The sequence below is a fragment of the Salmo trutta genome, chromosome 2 (genome assembly GCF_901001165.1).
Source record: "Salmo trutta chromosome 2, fSalTru1.1, whole genome shotgun sequence".
Lineage (NCBI taxonomy): Eukaryota > Metazoa > Chordata > Actinopteri > Salmoniformes > Salmonidae > Salmo > Salmo trutta.
In genome coordinates, this window is record NC_042958.1 from 66,483,567 (window position 1) to 66,504,587 (window position 21,021).

At 43.5% G+C, this 21,021-nt stretch overlaps 1 protein-coding gene across 1 annotated transcript; it reads right to left on the minus strand.

Moving 5' to 3' along the window:
* Positions 1 to 8,467: 8,467 nt before the first annotated feature.
* On the minus strand, positions 8,468 to 10,888 carry LOC115161106 (beclin-1-like). The gene is made up of 2 exons (XM_029711856.1): positions 10,494 to 10,888; positions 8,468 to 8,682 (listed from the first exon to the last, which is right to left on the minus strand). Exons 1-2 carry the CDS (start codon positions 10,571 to 10,573, stop codon positions 8,514 to 8,516), a joined length of 249 nt encoding a protein of 82 aa, XP_029567716.1. The 5' UTR covers positions 10,574 to 10,888; the 3' UTR covers positions 8,468 to 8,513.
* Positions 10,889 to 21,021: the final 10,133 nt, after the last annotated feature.

A 21,021-nucleotide genomic window follows, 5' to 3' on the forward strand; every position in this document is an offset into this window, starting at 1 on the left:
AATAAATTGACGATAGCAAAGATTCCATCTTTGACAAGGCCACATAAATGGAATAGGTACTAGCTAGCTTAATAGTTAATATTTGCGCGCTAGCTCTGCATATTCAGCTAGTGTGTGTGCGCGATTGACTGGATTAACCTCACGTCAGTTACGTTCATTGAGTGCCTTTCAGACAGTGGCTACGACCCCTCTGTTACCTTGCCAGTGGAGCAAACCATTGTGAGGAAAAGGGTGGGGGCGGTCGCAATCTTTTGAAACTTAAAAACGCGCTATTAAGTGTCTATAATCAGCACAATTGCTTTCATTGCGTATTTGTCACGTAGAGTAGGCCAGAAGGCTAAACTGGAAAACCTAACCTCTATAAAAAATAAAAAGATGGCGGAGCCGCAAAAGTTCTTCTGTGCAAAGGTGTTTATTTACATAGTGATTCCGGAACAAAAACAACAGTACTGCCATCAAACGTATACCTTATGGGACAGCTTAAAAACAAAGCTGCCCCACCCACAGCTCAATCCAAAATGCCTCTCAATGAACTGAAAGAGAGGCTCCTTTTGTAGGGGTAGCCCCTCCCCTCAGAACAATTAACACTAATTAATTAAGCAATTACCTATTCAACCTACAGTTTCCATTTATCTACACATACCAAAATATATACATTGCAACACTTTATGAAACAACATCACAATATAACATTTACAAAATGACACTACTGACAGTGTCTTCCAATATGCCCATTTACATTAATGAGCCATTCCGGACAGGCACTACAAAGTAAGCCCAATTCCCTTAGCTCGGGTCCTTATCCAGCATACCCCGAAGCTACAGCGATGGAGAGAGAGAGGAACAGAACAAACAATGCGCTCATCCATAACATCTAAGTATAATAAATATTGCTTATATTAAATATGAACACTTGTCTGTTTATTTCTTTATACCCTAACCGGTTACTGACGTAAGTGTGAAATGTATGTACTAAGATAGAGAAGTTAACTTGTGTGTCGACCCACATTGTTAACTTGTCTGATAATGGAGCAGGGAGGAGTAATGAATGTGTGTGCGTTAAGGTACCAAATGCTGCCCGCGGCCAGTGACGGACTTCTACGTCACATTACCTTCCTCCTCTCCTGAAGCGACCAGGTTCGGGAGCCTGGATAGGTAGTCCGCCGTGACGTTTTCTTTTCCTGCCTTGTGACGGACAGAGAACCTGAAGGGCTGGAGCTCCAGATACCACCTGGTCACACGAGAATTCCGGTCCTTCATGGTCTGGATCCAGGTCAGTGCTCTGTGGTCTGTGTGCAGGTCAAATTCCCTCCCAAGAAGGTAGTAACGGAGGCTATCTAGGGCCCACTTTATAGCCAGGCACTCCTTCTCGATTGTCGAATACCTGGTTTCCCTCGGCAACAGCTTCCGACTCAGGTACAGTACAGGAAGCTCTTCTCCTGGCTCCCCTTGGGCCAGTACAGCTCCAATTCCCACAGCCGAAGCGTCCACCTGCACGAGAAACCTCTTCTGAAAATCAGGGGTCTGGAGAACAGGGAATGAGCACAGTCATTTTTTCAGTATCCTGAAGGCTTCCTCACACTCCTCAGTCCACTTCACAGGGTTGCTGGCCACCTTTGAAGTGTGGTTGGTCAGAGGGACAGCGATGGTCGAAAACTGCGGAATGAATCTCCGGTACCATCCTGCCAGACCTAGGAAGGACTTCACCTGTGTCTTGGTTCTGGGTTGAGGGCTGTTCCTGATGGACTCCACTTTGTCCACCTGAGGTCGAACTTCACCCTTACCCAGCTGGTAACCCAGGTACTTTGTCTCCTGTTTTGCCCACTCACACTTCAGGAGGTTAAGCGTGAGGCCTGCATCATGGATCTTCCCCAGGACTCTGCTAAGATGCTGTATGTGCTCCTCCCAGGAGTGGCTGTAGATCACCACGTCGTCCAAGTAAGCAGCACAGTAATCATCACAGTCCTGGAGGACCTTGTCCATCAGCCTCTGGAAAGTCGCAGGGGCCCCATGAAGGCCAAACGGCATGACCTTAAACTGGAACAGGCCCATCGGAGTCCGGAACGCAGTGTAGGCCTTGGATTGTTCGTCCAGGGGCACCTGCCAGTACCCTTTGCAGAGATCCAATGTGGTGATGTAATGAGCTCTACCGATTCTCTCCAGTAAGTCGTCAATGCGGGGCATGGGGTAGGCATCAAACTGGGAGATGGCATTCACCTTACGGAAGTCCATGCAGACACGCAAAGAGCCATCCTTCTTTGGGACAATGACAATAGGGCTGCTCCATTCACTTGATGATGGCTCGACAACATCCATCTCTATCATGGTGTGGACCTCTTCTTTGAGGGCTACCACCAGCCTCTCAGGCACACGGTAAGGATGCTGGCGGACAGGGTTCTGGCCAGGCTTCAAACGAATGACGTGTTCCAGGACTTTGGTTCTTCCTGGCCTCTGACTGAAGAGGGCCGGATACTTGCCAAACAGCTGCTTCAGCTCATCTTGCTTGTCTTCTTCTAGGTGAGCCAGTATGACCTCTGCTCGTCCTTTCCATGCCTCTGTGACCCCATCTGACTCATCCTCTTCTTCGACTCTGCTGACCAGAAAGGATTTTACCTTGGAGAGTTCCTCTTTCTCCTCCCAGGCCTTGATGAGGTTCACATGGTAGGTTTGCTTCTCCTTACCCTTGTCTGGGTGCAGCACCTCGTAGGTCACCGGACCCATCTTCCTCCCGATTAGGTACGGCCCTTGCCACTGCGCAAGGAGCTTGCTGGTAGACGAGGGAAGGAGGAGCAGGACTTTCTGTCCTGGCTTAAACTCTCTGTGGCGAGCGTGCTGGTCATAACCTCGCTTCTGGGCCTTCTGGGCTTGCTGAAGGTTTGCCCTAGCTTCCTCTCGGTACCGCTCCAGCCTGTCTCGCATCTGGAGAACGTACTGGACAATCCCCTGTCCTGAGGTAGCTACTGGGGAACCTTCCCAGCACTTCTTCAGCAGCTCCAGTGGTCCCTGCACTGGCCATCCATAGAGGAGTTCGAATGGCGAGAAACCTGTCGATGCCTGAGGCACCTCCCTGTAAGCAAAAAGCAGAAAGGGTAACCACTTATCCCAGTCTTTACCAGTGTCAGCCACAAACTTCCTCAGCATGTTCTTGAGCGTTTGATTGAATCTCTCTACGAGCCCATCCGTTTGGGGATGGTAGGGAGTGGTCCTCAAGCCTTTAATGCCCAGCTGTCGGTGGAGTTGAACCATCAGTCGTGAAGTGAAGTTTGTGCCTTGGTCCGTCAGGATTTCATCTGGGATTCCTACACGAGAAAAGAGCTGAACAAGAGCACTGATTATTTTTGGAGTGGTTATGGAACGGAGTGGGAAGGCTTCTGGGAACCGGGTGGCATAGTCACAGATCACCAATATATACTGGTAACCTGCACTACTCTTCTCCAAGGGTCCAACAATGTCCATTGCAATTCTCTTGAATGGGGTAGAGATAACTGGCAGTGAACATAGAGGAGCCCGGTCAGACCTACGGACAGCACTGGTTTTCTGGCACGTGGGGCATGTTTTGCAGTATGTTTGTACATCAGTATACATGGAGGGCCAAAAGAAACGGGAGCCTAGCCTAAGATAGGTCTTATGTTGCCCTAGATGGCCTGCCCATGGAACTGTATGTGCAAGGTTGAGAACAAGTGGTCTACATGTAGATGGCACCACTAACTTCCTGCTATCTGCTTCTGACCCAAGGTAGAGTATGTGGTTGTCTACTGTGTATATTCCCCCACATGAAGATTGGCTGTCCCCAGCTAAGGCCTTATCAAATAAACCTTTCAAGGTTGCATCAGACTTCTGCAGTGTAGCAAAATTTTGTGGAACTTCCCATTGCACTTCTAACCCAGACACATCAGCAACAGGTACAGGGGTTCCCACATACTTCTCAAGACGCCGCTGGCGGCGTGACTTTCTGGGCCCTTTGGTTCCCCCCTCACACAGACTATCACACAAGTCAGGCAGAGGTTGTAAACCAGCTTTGGCCTGGGCACGAGTGACAACTGAACATGACACCTGAACATCAGACTGGCAAACTGACTGCTCATATAGCTGACCCCCCACACTTCCCAACAGATCAGAGAGTACAGGCACATCCCTCCCCAAAATCATCTCAAAAGGTAGCTTCTCCATTACCCCAACTTTGAGGAGGTATTTCTGACCCTGAATCTCCACTGTGAGTTCAGCTGTGGGCTGCTGTGACTGGTCACCATGGACACATTGGATCAGTGTCTGGTGACCGTAATCAATGTCATTAACAGGTACATTACATTTTCTGATCAACGACAGGGAACTGCCGGTGTCAATCATTGCAGTAAGACTTTTACCATTCACTTTTACAGGTACCAAGACTGACCCTTCCCCAGTCTGTCTATTCTGAACACCATCCCCCTCTCTGGGCACATAACAGTAACCTGAGAGCTTGGATTTACGTAGCGGACACATTGAAGCCTTGTGCCCCTGCTGTCGGCAGTAAAAACAGGTCAGACCCCTCCCATCAGAGCGAACTGCATGATCCCTTACCTCCCTCCTCCCAGACACATAACCCCCAGAGTTACCTCCACCATCTCGGGTATCTCTGATGTCCCTTGTGTCTCGGAGACTCCTTGGAGCGGGTGCTGCAGGTCGTGGTGGGCACCCTTTACGTGCATTAAGGTACTGCAGCGCAAGCTTGGCCGCCATAAGCCCGTCCTTGGGCTCGTGCTCTCGGACCCAGGTTTGAATGTCGTGTGGTAGAACTTGTAGAAGTTGCTCGAGGATGATGACCTCACCGATCTCGTCCTGTGTCTTCTCCTCTGGTCGAACCCATCGTCGGTAGAGACCCTTGAGGCGGTGGTACGTCTCTGTCGGCGACTCACCCGATGGCGTCAATGCAGCTCTAAAGCGTTGACGGTAGGTCTCCGGGGAGATGTCAAACTTCACCAGCAGCGCTTCCTTCAAGCCCTTGTAGACGTTGGACAGCCCCTCATCCATTGCTGTGTAAGCCTCTAAGGCCTTGCCCGTGAGCAATGGGACAAGCCTGCAGGCCCACTCTACCGCCGGTCACTGCCACGTCTTGGCCATTCGCTCAAACCTCAGCAAGTAGTTTTCAATGTCCTCCCCCTGCTGGTATGAGGGCATCTTTGGCTCCTTCCTCAGGAATGCTGGAAGATGAACGTTAACACTGCTGGACTGGTCTCCGGGTGCTGGGGCTGGCCTCATTACTGCTTGGGGATCCTGCTGTGGAGTTGAAGTCCCTGCTGCGTCAAGCCTTTGTCGTCCTGGTGTTGGCAGACCCAATCTTGGGCTCTCCCTGACGAGTTCTGCTTGGTGAGGAGCTGTGAGGATAGATTGGCGTAGGACCCGAAACTCCTGCTTGAGGTCTTCGTCGCTCTTCTCAAGGCAGGTGAAAAGTTGCTGGAAAAGGGCTACCATGGTTGGGTGTGGTTCTGGTCCCCCAACTGCTCCTCCAGTCAGCTGGTCTCTTATGGCTGTATCTGCTGGTTCAACCAGTAGCTCAAACAGTTCTGGTTGTGTTTGGCCCCTTGATCGGGCTCCTAGTTTCTCATAATTAACCTCTTCACCAGAAGATTCCATGGTATTCCACCCCGTTTCAACTTCAATTACCTTTTCTGACAGTTGATGCTGCTGCTGAGAACGCAATCCTGTACGCATTCCTTTACCTCTCTTGTTGGAATTCACTGATTTGCGGTGCGCCATCCCACTGCTGTCACCATATGTCACGTAGAGTAGGCCAGAAGGCTAAACTGGAAAACCTAACCTCTATAAAAAATAAAAAGATGGCGGAGCCGCAAAAGTTCTTCTGTGCAAAGGTGTTTATTTACATAGTGATTCCGGAACAAAAACAACAGTACTGCCATCAAACGTATACCTTATGGGACAGCTTAAAAACAAAGCTGCCCCACCCACAGCTCAATCCAAAATGCCTCTCAATGAACTGAAAGAGAGGCTCCTTTTGTAGGGGTAGCCCCTCCCCTCAGAACAATTAACACTAATTAATTAAGCAATTACCTATTCAACCTACAGTTTCCATTTATCTACACATACCAAAATATATACATTGCAACACTTTATGAAACAACATCACAATATAACATTTACAAAATGACACTACTGACAGTGTCTTCCAATATGCCCATTTACATTAATGAGCCATTCCGGACAGGCACTACAAAGTAAGCCCAATTCCCTTAGCTCGGGTCCTTATCCAGCATACCCCGAAGCTACAGCGATGGAGAGAGAGAGGAACAGAACAAACAATGCGCTCATCCATAACATCTAAGTATAATAAATATTGCTTATATTAAATATGAACACTTGTCTGTTTATTTCTTTATACCCTAACCGGTTACTGACGTAAATGTGAAATGTATGTACTAAGATAGAGAAGTTAACTTGTGTGTCGACCCACATTGTTAACTTGTCTGATAATGGAGCAGGGAGGAGTAATGAATGTGTGTGCGTTAAGGTACCAAATGCTGCCCGCGGCCAGTGACGGACTTCTACGTCACAGTATTATTAATATTATTTAAATTACATAGTTATGTTTCAGTGATATATTGGGGGGGACAAATCATATTTTTCCCAGGATGGGGGGGTCGTGTCCCCCCCGTCAACCTTGAAAACGAAACATAGAAAATAAAAACTAGAACCAAAATCTCTTAGACCAAAAACCCCAACACACACAAAACAAACACCCCCTGCCATGCCCTGACCATACTACAATGACAAATGACCCCTTTACTGGTCAGGACGTGACAATCACCGCCGTTAAATATTTTTAAAGTCACCATTGGCCTCAGTGAAATCCCTGAGCGGTTTCCTTCCTCTCAGGCAACTGAGTTAGGAAGGACGCCTATATCTTGGTATTGACTGGGTATATTGATACACCATCCAAAGTGTAATTATCAACTTCACAATGCTCAAAGGGATATTCAATGCCTGTTTGTTTTTTTACCCACCAACCAATAGGTGCACTTTTTTGCGAGACATGGGAAAACCTCCCTGGTCTTTGGTTGAATCTGTGTTTGAAATTCACTGCTCATCTGAGGGACCTTACAATTGTCTGTATGTGTCGGGTACAGAGATGAGATAGTAATTAAAAAATCCTGTTAAACACTTATCAGATGAGTCCATGCAATTTGTGGCTTGTTAAACACATTTTTACTCCTGAACTTCATGCTTGCCATCACAAAGGAATTGAAACTTATTAACACAATACTTTTAATTAATTTGTAAAAATCTCTAGAAACATAATTCCACTTTCACATTATGGGGGATTGTGTGTAGGCCAGTGAAACTCAATTTAATCCAAACAACAAAATGTGGAAAAAGTCAAGTGGTGTGAATACTTTCTGAAGGCACTTTTAGATTGGCTCTTCAGGCAGTCATTGGGTTGCTAGCCTTGTACGTAGCATGTAGCTAGCTCTGTATGACTATGTTTAAGTATTACCAGTTAGGCTATTCTGCTTTTCTCTGGTAAACAACACATCTATGCTCAAGCGTGAAATCACATTTCACAAAAATAACTTTTTTATACTGCACAATTTGCAATAAATGAGAATTATCTTTGACGTAACTCCTTGCTAACAAACCACAAAGTCAGACCAAAAGTCGGTTAAATGGTTTATATGCATTTCTATTAAGTCTCTCCCTCTCCATTTTGGGGGAAAGCCTCATGAAAAAATATGGACAACCATCCAAATAAAGTAAACTCCCAGTCCAATATCCAAGAAAATATTTAAATCTGATCAAATCAGTCAAAAGTGATGATCCTAGTGATAATGACCTCTTTCTTTCACTTGACAGTTTAGATGTGTGTAAAACGTAACAGTGTTGTATCAGCCAGGCATGCCTTCAACTTTGGTCATCAAAAATAGAAACTTCCCCTTCATTTGAGGGGGGGTGCAATTGATTATATTATTTGAAAATATATAGAGTTCAACTTATGATACAACTCAAGCAAGAATTTATAAAAAAGCCTTTCTTTCAAAACTGAGGACTGCCAGCCAACTGCTGGAGAAAGAAAATGGCAGACGGAAGGGAAGGTGGTGCGGCTTCTCAACAGCTTTCACCTATCCAGTGTCATAAGATATGTGCATATGAAGGAAAAGACACAACCAGAAGCCACTTAGCTACTATTAGGACTCAATCCTGGAATGTGCTCCAAAAGTCTCAGATATCTACCTTCATAACACCTACAAGTCTAGGTGGACTTCAATGTGTATAATTTAAGTTTTTATCTTGTCCTTTCAAACGGTCAATATGGAAATCAAACAAGGAAACAAGACTTATTGAATTTGAACTCACACCAGTGGTGAATCTCAAAAGTCCTTCCTCCAGGTTTCTCCCTACCCTCTCAAAACATCATAGGAGAGAGCAAGGAGAGCATTGTATAAGAATTTTTGAGAGTCCCACATTGTGACGAAATGGTGGTTTTAGAAGGGTCAAGGGGCACACCCAGGGTGAGTCCTCATCTATCGGTTGTAAAACTGAGACGACACCCACGCCAGGCCCCACTTGAGGTTGGTCAACATGAATTTGAGCGCCTTGGTCCACTGCTCCTCTGAGTTGAACTGGGTCTTGATGGAGTAGGAGCCGCCGCTGCCTCCTGTGTCCTCAATCTTGCCCTTCTCGACATCCATCCTGACCCATAAAAGAAAAAGGTGCATTAAAACTCAAACCCCCAAGTGTTTATTTCTTGAAGGGTATGAAAGAAACTGGTGAAACATCTACAGCTGCTAACACCACATTTAAAAGTGGTGTTAGTGACTAGTTGGAGGCAAAGGATTAAGCTGTCAAAAGCTGACCAACTCCAGTTATTTCTGTAATGTGTCATACCACAGTATGTGTCATAATACCCATAAAACATAGCGGTCAAACAAGGAAATGGTTCCAACTGTTTTTTCACCATCGGTTTTTCCCCATAGAAATTTTTTGAAACACTTAAAATTAGGGATGTGTTTCATGTAGGCTTACCCTTGTGTGACGTTTTGATAACCGTGTAAATATCTGTAGGACAAGGTGACTTATCAATATATTTGCCGGTATTTAGCCCCCAAAAATGAAATGCTAATTGGCTGCTAATGTGGCTATCATAAAGAACTACAAATGCCATGATGATCTGGACGAGACTGCTGAGGCAAAGGTAAGAATCTCTGAACTAACTATGTTAGCTAAATTTAGTAATGAATAAATTGGCAAAATGTCTTTAAATTGACAATTCAGAGTTCAGTAATATGTTTCACCTCAAAGAAAAGTGGCATGTTTAAATATGAGATGAGGGCAAGCAGTTTAACACAGGTAGGTCACATTCACCATTTTGGGCTGCATATTATGGTCTATTATGACATCACATCCACATAAGTGTGTGAGATTCTAGAAGTCTCATTATTTGTGAACCAATTATGATGTCACAAATGATCAATAAATTCCAAATGTTCTGTTTGAACATTCTGGTGTCTGACTGCTGAAAATAGAACACTAGTATCCAAGACAATCAAGCAGATTCCTCCTGAGATATAGTTAACACAGTAGATCACCATAAAATATAGAAAGTGCTACTAGATGAAAACTTAGTTGCAGAAAGGGGTTAAAAGGCCACTGTCAATCTGGCCACCAGCCTCATCTGGTTTCTACATGTTGTATATCTTGTCTTTGTTGCCCAGCTGCCCATTATTTGTCCCATCTGATAACATCCATTCATTCAGGTGGTGTTGAAACGTCGATTTGGGATGAGTGCAGCCAACTCCAAGCTGAAGCAGTGTGAGCACTGTGGCCGGTGCTTTGATCCTAGTCGCCTGGAGAAACACAGCGAGATCTGTGCCAAGCTCTCCTCCAAGAGCTCTAGACGGGGGGTCTATGACTCCACCATGCACCGTCTCAAAGGCACTGTACTGGCTGGCTACGTGAAGCGATCCGTGGTGTGATGCACCAAGGGACCTGAGTCTGTCACTCTTTTGTATTTTGGATTGAACAGACAGACATACAGTGACTGATAAACCACCTGCTGCCCAAATGAGGACTTCTACCTTGGAATCTGTGAGGGTTCCAATAAGAGGCAGTACTACTAGGAGGCATTATTGTATCCAGAAACGTCTAAACCAACAGTGTTCAGCAGTTCCTCAAATCTACAGAAACACCTGTATAAAACACCTCAATAAAATCAAATCCAAACACTCATCTAAATCATTCTGTTAGATGTGTTACTAGTGCAGGAAAATAGAATAAATTAAATATTAAGAAACAAGGGAACGTATTTGTCAAATCGGAATATGAAAAGGAGTATATAAAAAATGAAGAAACATGAACTAATTAATTTAGTTGTATAACTTACCAAATTTACACAAATAACTGAAGTTGGTCAGCTTTTGACAGCTTAATCCTTGGACTCTCGACATAATCCATAGATGATTACAATTATAATTCTATGATATCTGCTAGACTAGTTGACTGACCTGTAGTGCAGGCAGAATCCCGTGTCTCCCTTCTCCACCTCCTCCTTGAACTGCTGCACACAGTCCAGGAAGGCCACCATGGCATGGTCAAACTTGTTGTCCCAGAAGAAGTGCAGGCCCCCTGTACAGTACAGTGGTAGCTCCTACACACAAGAAGAAAGAGAGAGTGGAATGTGCCATATACAACATGGCTTATTCACTGGGGTTGGCTTGGGCCAGTCTAATGAGCATTGGAAAATAGTTCACTCTTTTTTTCACAGCTCATTAAAAAAGGTTTGTTGTTTGTCTCCATATAGTAGCCAGCGGTAAATGTGTTCATGTACTGTACCTTTTAGTTCGAGACCTCACTTGTTGGTAACAACCATCACACCTCCTCATCCATGCTTCACTGTGGGAACCAAACATGCAGAGATCATCCGTTCACCTACTCCTTGTCTCACAAAGACACGGCGGTTGGAACCAAATCTCAAATTTGGACTCATCAGACCAAAGGATAGATTTCCACCGGTCTAATGTTCATTGCTCGTGTTTCTTGGCCCAAGCAAGTCTCTTCTTCTTATTGGTGTCCTTCAGTGGTTTCTTTGCAGCAATTCGACTCTGAAGGCCTGATTCACGCAGTCTCCTCTGAACAGTTGATGTTAAGATGCGTCTGCACTGCAAAAATTGAAATATAAGTAAGACTAAATATCTTAAATACTGGCAGTATATGCTTGTTTTTGGTTGGAGCATTTCACTTGTTTCAAGCTTCAAGCTAATTATCTTAAGATAATATAACTTGTTACTGAGATTGTGTTATTGGTTCTGAGTAACTTAATGCTCAAAACTATAATTAACAGAATTATAAAGCCGTTTGATCAACTCTGACAAGTACAAAACTGCTTTGTCAAAGTCAGAATTTCTTATTTCAAGCATCTTATCCTTTTCATCTCTTCACATATTAAGAACAATTAATGACCAAATGGAATTCACTGTTTATTGTCAATCATACACACAGCACAGCAATCATGTAGACAAAATACAGTACAGAACAAAGACAGTACACTTTTCATATCTGGGGAACACAATGAGTCATTTGAACTGTTGTCCAATTCTATTACTTCCCCAAGATGGTATTTGACTTGTACATAAGTTTGGCTCTTGTTGCTAATTGTGTAATGAGAGGTAAAATCAATCAGCTTTTCAGCATCCACTAACTCAGTGGCCTGTGCAAAGTGTGGGACCTCAACTTGATAAGCCATGATGTTTCTATCAAAGCGTCTAGTTTGAAATGGTTGAAATTCCAAACAATAAAGCCCAGAATCAATAAGCAATATGTTTTTGACCAGTCCAAATTCTGCCATATTACCATTCAGATCATGGACTTCTGAGTTATGTATTTATTAGAATTGATTACAAGCCATTTCAGTGATACAGCATGGTTTACCTCTTTGAAACCTAGGAAGTCCCTCAATTTCCCACGTAACTATTGTAGATCTTTAACCTCTGATACAGGTCCCATCTCCCTTTCATTTGAAAAAACTGGGTGCATTGAACTGATTACATTTTGGCAGCTTTCATATATTTGGTTCTGATTGATCAAAGACTTACAAATACTTTTTAAATTCAACTTGGAAGCCCATTGTTTAAAGAAACAATGTTTAGACTCAAACCGCATACACATACAGTGAGGGAAAAAAGTGTTTGATCCCCTGCTGATTTTGTATGTTTGCCCACTGACAAAGAAATTATCAGTCTGTAATTTTAATGGTAGGTATTATTTGAACAGTGAGAGACAGAATAAAAACAAAATAATCCAGAAAAATGCATGTCAAAAATGTTAGAAATTGATTTGTATTTTAATGAGGGAAATAAGTATTTGACCCCCTCTCAATCAGAAAGATTTCTGACTCCCAGGTGTATTTTATACAGGTAACGAGCTGAGATTAGGAGCACACTCTTAAAGGGAGTGTTCCTAATCCCATCTTGTTACCTGTATAAAAGACACCTGTCCACAGAAGCAATCAATCAGATTCCAAACTCTCCACCATGGCCAAGACCAAAGTGCTCTCCAAGGATGTCAGGGACAAGATTGTAGACCTACACAAGGCTGGAATGGGCTACAAGACCATTGCCAAGCAGCTTGGTGAGAAGGTGACAACAGTTGATGCGATTATTCGCAAATGGAAGAAACACAAAAGAACTTCAATCTTCCTCGGCCTGGGGCTCCATGCAAGATCTCACCTCGTGGAGTTGCAATGATCATGAGAACGGTGAGTCAGAACGTTCTGATTCAGAACGGTGAATCAGACCAGAACTACACGGGAGGATCTTGTAAAGAATGTCAAGGCAGCTGGGACCATAGTCACCAAGAAAACAATTGGTAACACACTACGCCGTGAAGGACTGAATTCCTGCAGCGCCCGCAAGGTCCCCCTGCTCAAGAAAGCACATATACATGCCCGTCTGAAGTTTGCCAATGAACATCTGAATGATTCAGAGGACAACTGGGTGAAAGTGTTGTGGTCAGATGAGACCAAAATGGAGCTCTTTGGCATCAACTCAACTCGCCGTGTTTGGAGGAGGAGGAATGCTGCCTATGACCCCAAGAACACCATCCCCACCGTCAAACATGGAGGTGGAAACATTATGCTTTATGGGTGTTTTTCTGCTAAGGGGACAGGACAACTTCACCGCATCAAAGGGATGATGGACGGGGCCATGTACCGTCAAATCTTGGGTGAGAACCTCCTTCCCTCAGCCAGGGCCTTGAAAATGGGTCGTGGATGGGTATTCCAGCATGACAATGACCCAAAACACATGGCCAAGGCAACAAAGAAGTGGCGCAAGAAGAAGCACATTAAGGTCCTGGAGTGGCCTAGCCAGTCTCCAGACCTTAATCCCATAGAAAATCTGTGGAGGGAGCTGAAGGTTCGAGTTGCCAAACATCAGCCTCGAAACCTTAATGACTTGGACAAGATCTGCAAAGAGGATTGGGACAAAATCCCTCCTGAGATGTGTGCAAACCTGGTGGCAAACTACAAGAAACGTCTGACCTCTGTGATTGCCAACAAGGGTTTTGCCACCAAGTACTAAGTCATGTTTTGCAGAGCGGTCAAATACTTATTTCCCTCATTAAAATGCAAATCAATTTATAACATTTTTGATATGTGTTTTTCTGGATTTTTGTGTTGTTATTCTGTCTCTCACTGTTCAAATAAACCTACCATTAAAATTATAGACTGATAATTTCTTTGTCATTGGGCAAACATACAAATCAGCAGGGGATCAAACACTTTTTTCCCTCACTGTATGTCTAACCATGGGACACAATGACTTTATCTGTGATGGCAAATGTATCATATAATGCTGTTTAGGTGTAACATTGCGGTCTGGAAAAAGCTCTTTCCAATGCTTCAAATTATTTACAATGAGTAATTTCAACCTAGACACAGTCACAATGGAAAGAACAGATGCAAATACTATCTGTACAATCTCTATTAGCTCAATTGTCAGTCGTATATATGCATTGACTTCCAAACTCTCCAAAACAAATGGCAATATCCTTAGCAAGACGAGCATTTGCCCAGATGACTGTTTTAGTTTTACATTACTTGACGTTAATGTACTAACAGAAATTGGGGATGGCCGATCTCTAACATCTAGAGGGGAATAAGAGAAACCAAGAATAGCAGAATTCACTGAGTCCAGATCAATCTGTCCTGACACAACAAGATGATTCAAAACACATTTGATTTCCAATGGGGTTATGCCCTCCAGAATTACATGCATAATGTCTTGCGGAGTTTGTTGTATGATATCAAAGGCTGAGAATTCAACTAACTTGCTTCTTCTATTGATCCCATATGTTGTTCTCAGGCTGTTGCGAAGCAAGTCAGTCTGTGCCTTTTCTATTTCATCACACTGTCTGACATGCTTCTCCAATATCCTTTCAGTATATGCATCCTCATTGAAGTGTGACTCCATGTCCTCAAAAGAACTCAGTGTCTGCACTTACTGTAGGCAAAGCCCACACCCTCTGAACCCTGCTAGTTCATGTTGTGCCAGGGTGTCTCCAGACAGAGAGACCATGGCACCATATATCGTTTTCTCTCCGTTAATAGTTAGCATTTTAACCCCACTGTACAATTTTTTTTATTTTACCTTTATTTAACCAGGTAGGCAAGTTGAGACCAAGTTCTCCTTTACAGATTCGACCTGGCCAAGATAAAGCAAAGCAGTTTGACACATACAACACAGAGTTACACATGGAGTAAAACAAACATACAGTCAATAATATAGTAGAAAAATAAGTCTATATACAAAGTGAGCAAATGAGGTGAGATAAGGGAGGTAAAGGCAAAAAATGCCATGGTGGCGAGGTAAATACAATATAGCAAGTAAAACACTGGAATGGTAGATTTGCAGTAGAAGAAAGTGCAAAGTACAAATAATGGGGTGCAAAGGAGCAAAATAAATAAATAAATACAGTAGGGGAAGAGGTAGTTGTTTGGGCTAAATTATAGATGGGCTATGTGCAGGTGCAGTACTCTGTGAGCTGCTTTGACAGCTGGTGCTTAAAGCTAGTGAGGGAGATAAGCGTTTCCAGTTTTAGAGATTTTTGTAGTTCGTTCCAGTCATTGGAAGCAGAGAACTGGAAGGAGAGGCGGCCGAAGGAGGAATTGGCTTTGGGCGGGACCAGAGAGATATACCTGCTGGAGCGCGTGCTACAGGTGGGTGCTGCTATGGATGAACAGCGAGCTGAGATATGGGGGAACTTTACCTAGCAGGGTCTTGTAGATGACCTGGAGCCAGTGGGTTTGGCGACGAGTATGAAGCGAGGGCCAGCCAATGAGAGCGTACAGGTCGCAGTGGTGGGTAGTATATGGGGCTTTGGTGACAAACGGATGGCACTGTGATAGACTGCATCCAATTTATTGAGTAGGGTATTGGAGGCTATTTTGTAAATGACATCGCCGAAGTCGAGGATCGGTAGGATGGTCAGTTTTACAAGGGTATGTTTGGCAGCATGAGTGAAAGATGCTTTGTTGCGAAATAGGAAGCCAATTCTAGATTTAACTTTGGATTGGAGATGTTTGATATGAATCTGGAAGGAGAGTTTACAGTCTAACCAGACACCTAGGTATTTGTAGTTGTCCACATATTCTAAGTCAGAACCGTCCAGAGTAGTGATGCTGGACGGGCAGGGAAGGTGCAGGCAGCAATCGGTTGAAGAGCATGCATTTAGTTCTACTTGTATTTAAGAGCAGTTGGAGGCCACGGAAGGAGAGTTGTGTGGCATTGAAGCTCGTCTGGAGGGTAGTTAACAAAGTGTCCAAAGAAGGGCCCGAAGTATACAGAATGGTGTCGTCTGCGTAGAGGTGGATCAGAGACTCACCAGCAGCAAGAGCGACATCATTGATGTATACAGAGAAAAGAGTCGGCCCAAGAATTGAACCCTGTGGCACCCACATAGAGCCTGCCAGAGGCCCGGACAACAGGCCCTCTGATTTGCACACTGAACTCTATCAGAGTAGTTGGTGAACCAGGCGAGGCAATCATTTAAGAAACCAAGGCTGTTGAGTCTGCCGATTAGGATGTGATGACTGACAGAGTCGAAAGCCTTGGCCAGGTCAATGAATACAGCTGCACAGTATTGTTTCTTATCGATGGCGATTAAGATATCGTTTAGGACCTTGAGCGTGGCTCAGGTGCACCCATGACCAGCTCTGAAACCAGATTGCATAGTGTAGAAGGTCCGGTGGCATTCGAAATGGTCGGTAATCTGTTTGTTGACCTGGCTTTCGAAGACTTTAGAGAGGCAGGGTAGGATAGATAAAGGTCTATAGCAGTTTGGGTCAAGAGTGTATCCCCCTTTGAAGAGGGGGATGACCGCAGCTGCTTTCCAATCTTTGGGAATCTAAGATGACACGAAAGAGAGGTTGAACAGGCTAGTAATAGGGGTTGCAACAATTTCGGCAGATAATTTTAGAAAGGGTCCAGATTCTCTAGCCCGGCTGATTTGTAGGGGTCCAGACTTTGCACCTCTTTCAGAACATCAGCTGACTGGATTTGGGAGAAGGAGAAATGGGGAAGGCTTGGGCAAGTTGCTGTGGGGGTGCGGTGCTGTTGACCGGGGTAGGGGGAGCCAGGTGGAAAGCATGGCCAGCCGTAGAAAAATGCTTATTGAAATTCTCAATTATAGTGGATTTATCGGTGGTGACAGAGTTTCCTATCCTCAGTGCAGTGGGCAGCTGGGAGGAGGTGCTCTTATTCTCCAAGGACTTTACTGTGTCCCAGAACTTTTTTGAGTTTGTGTTGCAGAAAGCAAATTTCTGCTTGAAAAAGCTAGCCTTGGCTTTTCTAACTGCCTGTGTATATTGGTTTCTAACTTCCCTGAAAAGTTGCATATCACGGGGGCTGTTCGATGCTAATGCAGAACACCACAGGATGTTTTTGTGTTGGTTAAGGGCAGTCAGGTCTGGAGAGAACCAAGGGCTATATTTGTTCTTGGTTCTAAATTTCTTGAATGGGGCATGCTTATTTAAGATGGTGAGGAAGGCATTGAAAAAAAATAACCAGGCATCCTCTACTGAAGGGATGAGGTCAATATCCTTCCAGGATACCCAGGCCAGGTCGATTAGAAAGGCCTACTCGCTGAAATGTTTCAGGGAGCGTTTGACAGTGATGAGGGGAGGTCGTTTGACCGCTGACCTATTACGGTTGCAGGCAATGAGGCCGTGATCGCTGAGATCTTGGTTGAAAACAGCAGAGATGTATTTAGAGGGCAAGTTGGTTAGGATGATATCTATGAGGTTGCCCGTGTTTACAGCTTTGGGGTGGTACCTGGTAGGTTTATTGATAATTTGTGTGAGATTGAGGGCATCAAGCTAAGATTGTAGGATGGCTGGGGTATTAAGCATGTCCCAGTTTAGGTCACCTAGCAGCACGAGCTCTGACGATAGATAGGGAGCAATCAGTTCACATATGGATACATCCATGTCTTCCTTGATTCTATTCAATATTACATCTACACCAGATTGACAGAGGTCTGCTGATCTAGCCATGGCAAGTAGCCTGATAGCAGCCAGTTTAGACCTGTATTTTGGATTTATATTTCCTAGGGTGTAGTACACCATTAACAACTTGTTTTTTGATGCAAAGGATCCTAGTGGATTACAGATCTCTATTTCATCCGTGTACAGAACAATCTGCAATGCATTTGGTTTCTCTGAAAATAAGGGATGTGATTTTAGAAGAGCACCATCAACAATGTCATGAAAAAAACTTGCCCTGCGGGGTCCCTTTTCAACCATAGACAAAATCCTTGGGTGTGATAAGAACTGCTCTAGACTTTTGACTAATGGTACATATTAAAATAATTTGTCTTTGATGAAAATGTCTTTTGATCCTCCACATTTCATCCTGCATATGGTTCCAGCAATTGGAATTTCCTCTGCGTCCAAACAGTAAACTGCTTCTTAGTAACACTGTCCTATCTAAATGTTGCAACGCCAGCAAAAGGGTCAATGAAATTGTCAACTATATCCATTGCATCTTTTTCAAGTTGACCTGATGTGCTTCCTGAATGCTTCTTTAGCACTGCCTCCATCTGCTTCCTGAGGTTGTCCAATAGTGATGATTGATACTGCTGTACCCCAGCAACAATGTCATTCACACCTTTCTGAAAATGAGATAGTGAGAGAGGTGGGGATGTCATCAATCATGGAGGTTGGAACACACCATCATGTATACCTATGATATTCACATTTTCTTATGACATATTCATTAACATAAGGACATAAGGGATCAACAATAGTAAGGTGGACAACCTAGCACTGAGAATGAACTCAACCATCACTGAACCACTACAAAATGATCTGCATAATGTAACAAACCAAATGCTCTGCTCTGTTCAGAAAAAGCATCTTACCTGTGAGAGACGATGCTTGGCTCTGGCATTTATCACAAAAGCAGTGGCATGTGTTGTCAGATTCTAAAAAAAATGTTGACATTGAATGTAGTATCCTGAGGCTGGACATTACAAGTTCATGACAAGTATAATGTTTGTGACAGGAGAAGTGGTTGTGAAGACTGACTATGAATGCTATTAGTAAATCTAAGTTAAAAAAAATATGGTAAATTTCAGTAGATTGCCACCAACGGAGTAACTTACTTGTTGCACTGTGACAGCTCCATGTTGGTCAATGCCCCTTTGCCCATCATCTGAGTCAGATGGATGGAGTTGCTGATCAGTGATGCTGGAGTTAGCTAGAAGACTATCGGGTTGAATGTTGTCCTGTGTACCACACATCAAAGAAACAGATGATTTGAAATTGTATTTAGTGTCACCAATAGTGCTATTCAAGTGTTTTGTTCCTATTTATCATCGATTATTTCACATAAACCCAGCTTTAGCCATAAGAGTCATTATGGCTACAATGATCGAATAGCCTAATGGACAGTATGACTTTGGTCCGTGTATCGTCTGTTCATAAAAAAAAATGTTAAGTCCAGAGAACAAAAAAAATGCTAGCTAGCTACTTACTTGTTCCGGTGGTGCTTGGCTTTCCTCTGATGGCTGTTCATCTGGTCGGGTGCAATCAAGTAGGTGTTGAAGGTGGTTTCTCTTTACATGATGGAAGGAATTGTACACTATATTCCTCAGAGCATCCGTCAATACCACAGAGCAGCCAGAAATCAGGGCTGCGACTGTGAAATCTATTGATATGGCTCAATAACAGTTTCAATGAAAAAGTAATAAAAACGCAGCAGATAACGCACCGTCAAAGCATCTTGAACGTTACTAAACGCAAGTAAAACGTTCCCACTGCTTTCGATGAAAAGGGCAGAAAGAAGTGAAAATGATGTTCAGTATTTATTATAAAACCAAGTAATTTATTGGAGTAGAGAACAACACCACTGGGACTTTTAACTATACATGTATCACTCCGCTTTACAGGTGTTCTAATAACCGTTAATTACATTAACAATCGTTATCTATCTTAAATTGTAACAAACTTCGCACGGCAAATATGAACATATTTCCACAAATAACATTTGAGTTAAATGATGAATGGTCGTCAGGAGAGGACGGTAACGTGTAGACCTACACAAAGTAGCAGTAGCAAGCTAGTGTGGAGGAAAATGTATATGTGTTGCTTGGCAACAGTCCAGTCCCAGACCAGTTGGGGAACTATGTGTGTTGGCGGAGCCAAATAAATGATGAAATAAATAAACAAATCATAATCTGTTGTTGCTTATTACTGTTAACTAAGAAATTGCGCTTGTAGAAGTGTTGTATAAAACCAATATCACACTCGAGGTCGTGCTGTTATACTGAATATTATTATCTTTGGCCTGCGGCCTCGTACCTACGACCGAATCACAGCCGTGCTGATATTCAGCACTCCCTCTCTTGTGATATTGCTTAACTGACGTACGTTCATCACATTATCTAGCTAAATAAGAGAGGCCTAAAAAACTAAAAAGTCAAATACGGTCCAAATCTTTGAGTCATCTAACAACACCATGAATGAAGATGGAATGGATGACACATATCCAGGCATGGACCATATATCAACCGCAGAATTAAAAGGTAATGTTCATTTGTTTACACCCGTCTATCTTTCTCCTTAGCAAGCTAACGTTAGCTAACGTTCATTTGAATTGGAAAGTTGGCAAACCAAGTTAGCATGCTACCCCCATGTAGATTTGTCAAAAGCTTTTGACACTGTAGACCATGCTATCCTTTTGAGTAAGCTGTCATCTATAGGACTGGGCACTGATGCCTGCCGATGGTTTTATGACTATCTTAAAGATAGAACTCAGGCCGTCATAGTCGACGGGGTCAAGTCTGACCCCCTACAGTTACTTAAAGGGGTCCCTCAGGGTTCAATAATTGGCCCACTATTGTTCTCACTTTATATAAAAAACATTGGTGATGATGTCAGATATTGTAAATTCCATTTATATGCAGATGACACAGTGATGTACTCTATTGCTCCAACAGCGGACCAAGCTTTAATGCAGTTGGAGTCTGATTTTAGGATACTACAGGGGTCTCCTTTACAGCTTAAACTTGTTTTAAACGCTAAGAAAACAAACGTCCTGTTTTTTTCTAGGTCTAAACTCTCAGTTAGAAACACTTTTGTAATCACTAGCTTGGATGGTACTCAAATCAAACAGGTCTCTGCATATAAATACTTAGGGGTATAGTGAGATGATAGGCTTTCTTTTAAAAACCATGTTACTGAATTGGGAAAAAAGCTCAAATTCAAGATAGGGTTCCTTGACAGAAACAGGGCTTGTCTGTCCTCCGTAAATAGAAAACAAATTGTGCAGGCTACTTTTATGTCCGTTTTAGATTATGGTGATATTATCTATATGCATGCATCGGCAAACACATTAAAACCACTGGATGCTATTTACTGGATGCTACCTCCATATATATCATCATTAATTTCCACTAGATATACTAATTTTAAAACCAGATCACAGATGTGGATTACATTAGAGACTCCTGTGGTCTCCACAGAGTTGGGTAGGACTG

What these genes read in the sequence shown, in the direction of transcription:
- LOC115161106 (XM_029711856.1), bottom strand. Translation starts at nt 10,573, where the DNA reads ATGGTGGCCTTCCTGGACTGTGTGCAGCAGTTCAAGGAGGAGGTGGAG. An exon ending in GGATTCTGCCTGCACTACAG is followed by an intron (nt 8,683 to 10,493) that starts GTCAGTCAACTA and finishes TTTATGGGTCAG; the next exon opens with GATGGATGTCGAGAAGGGCA.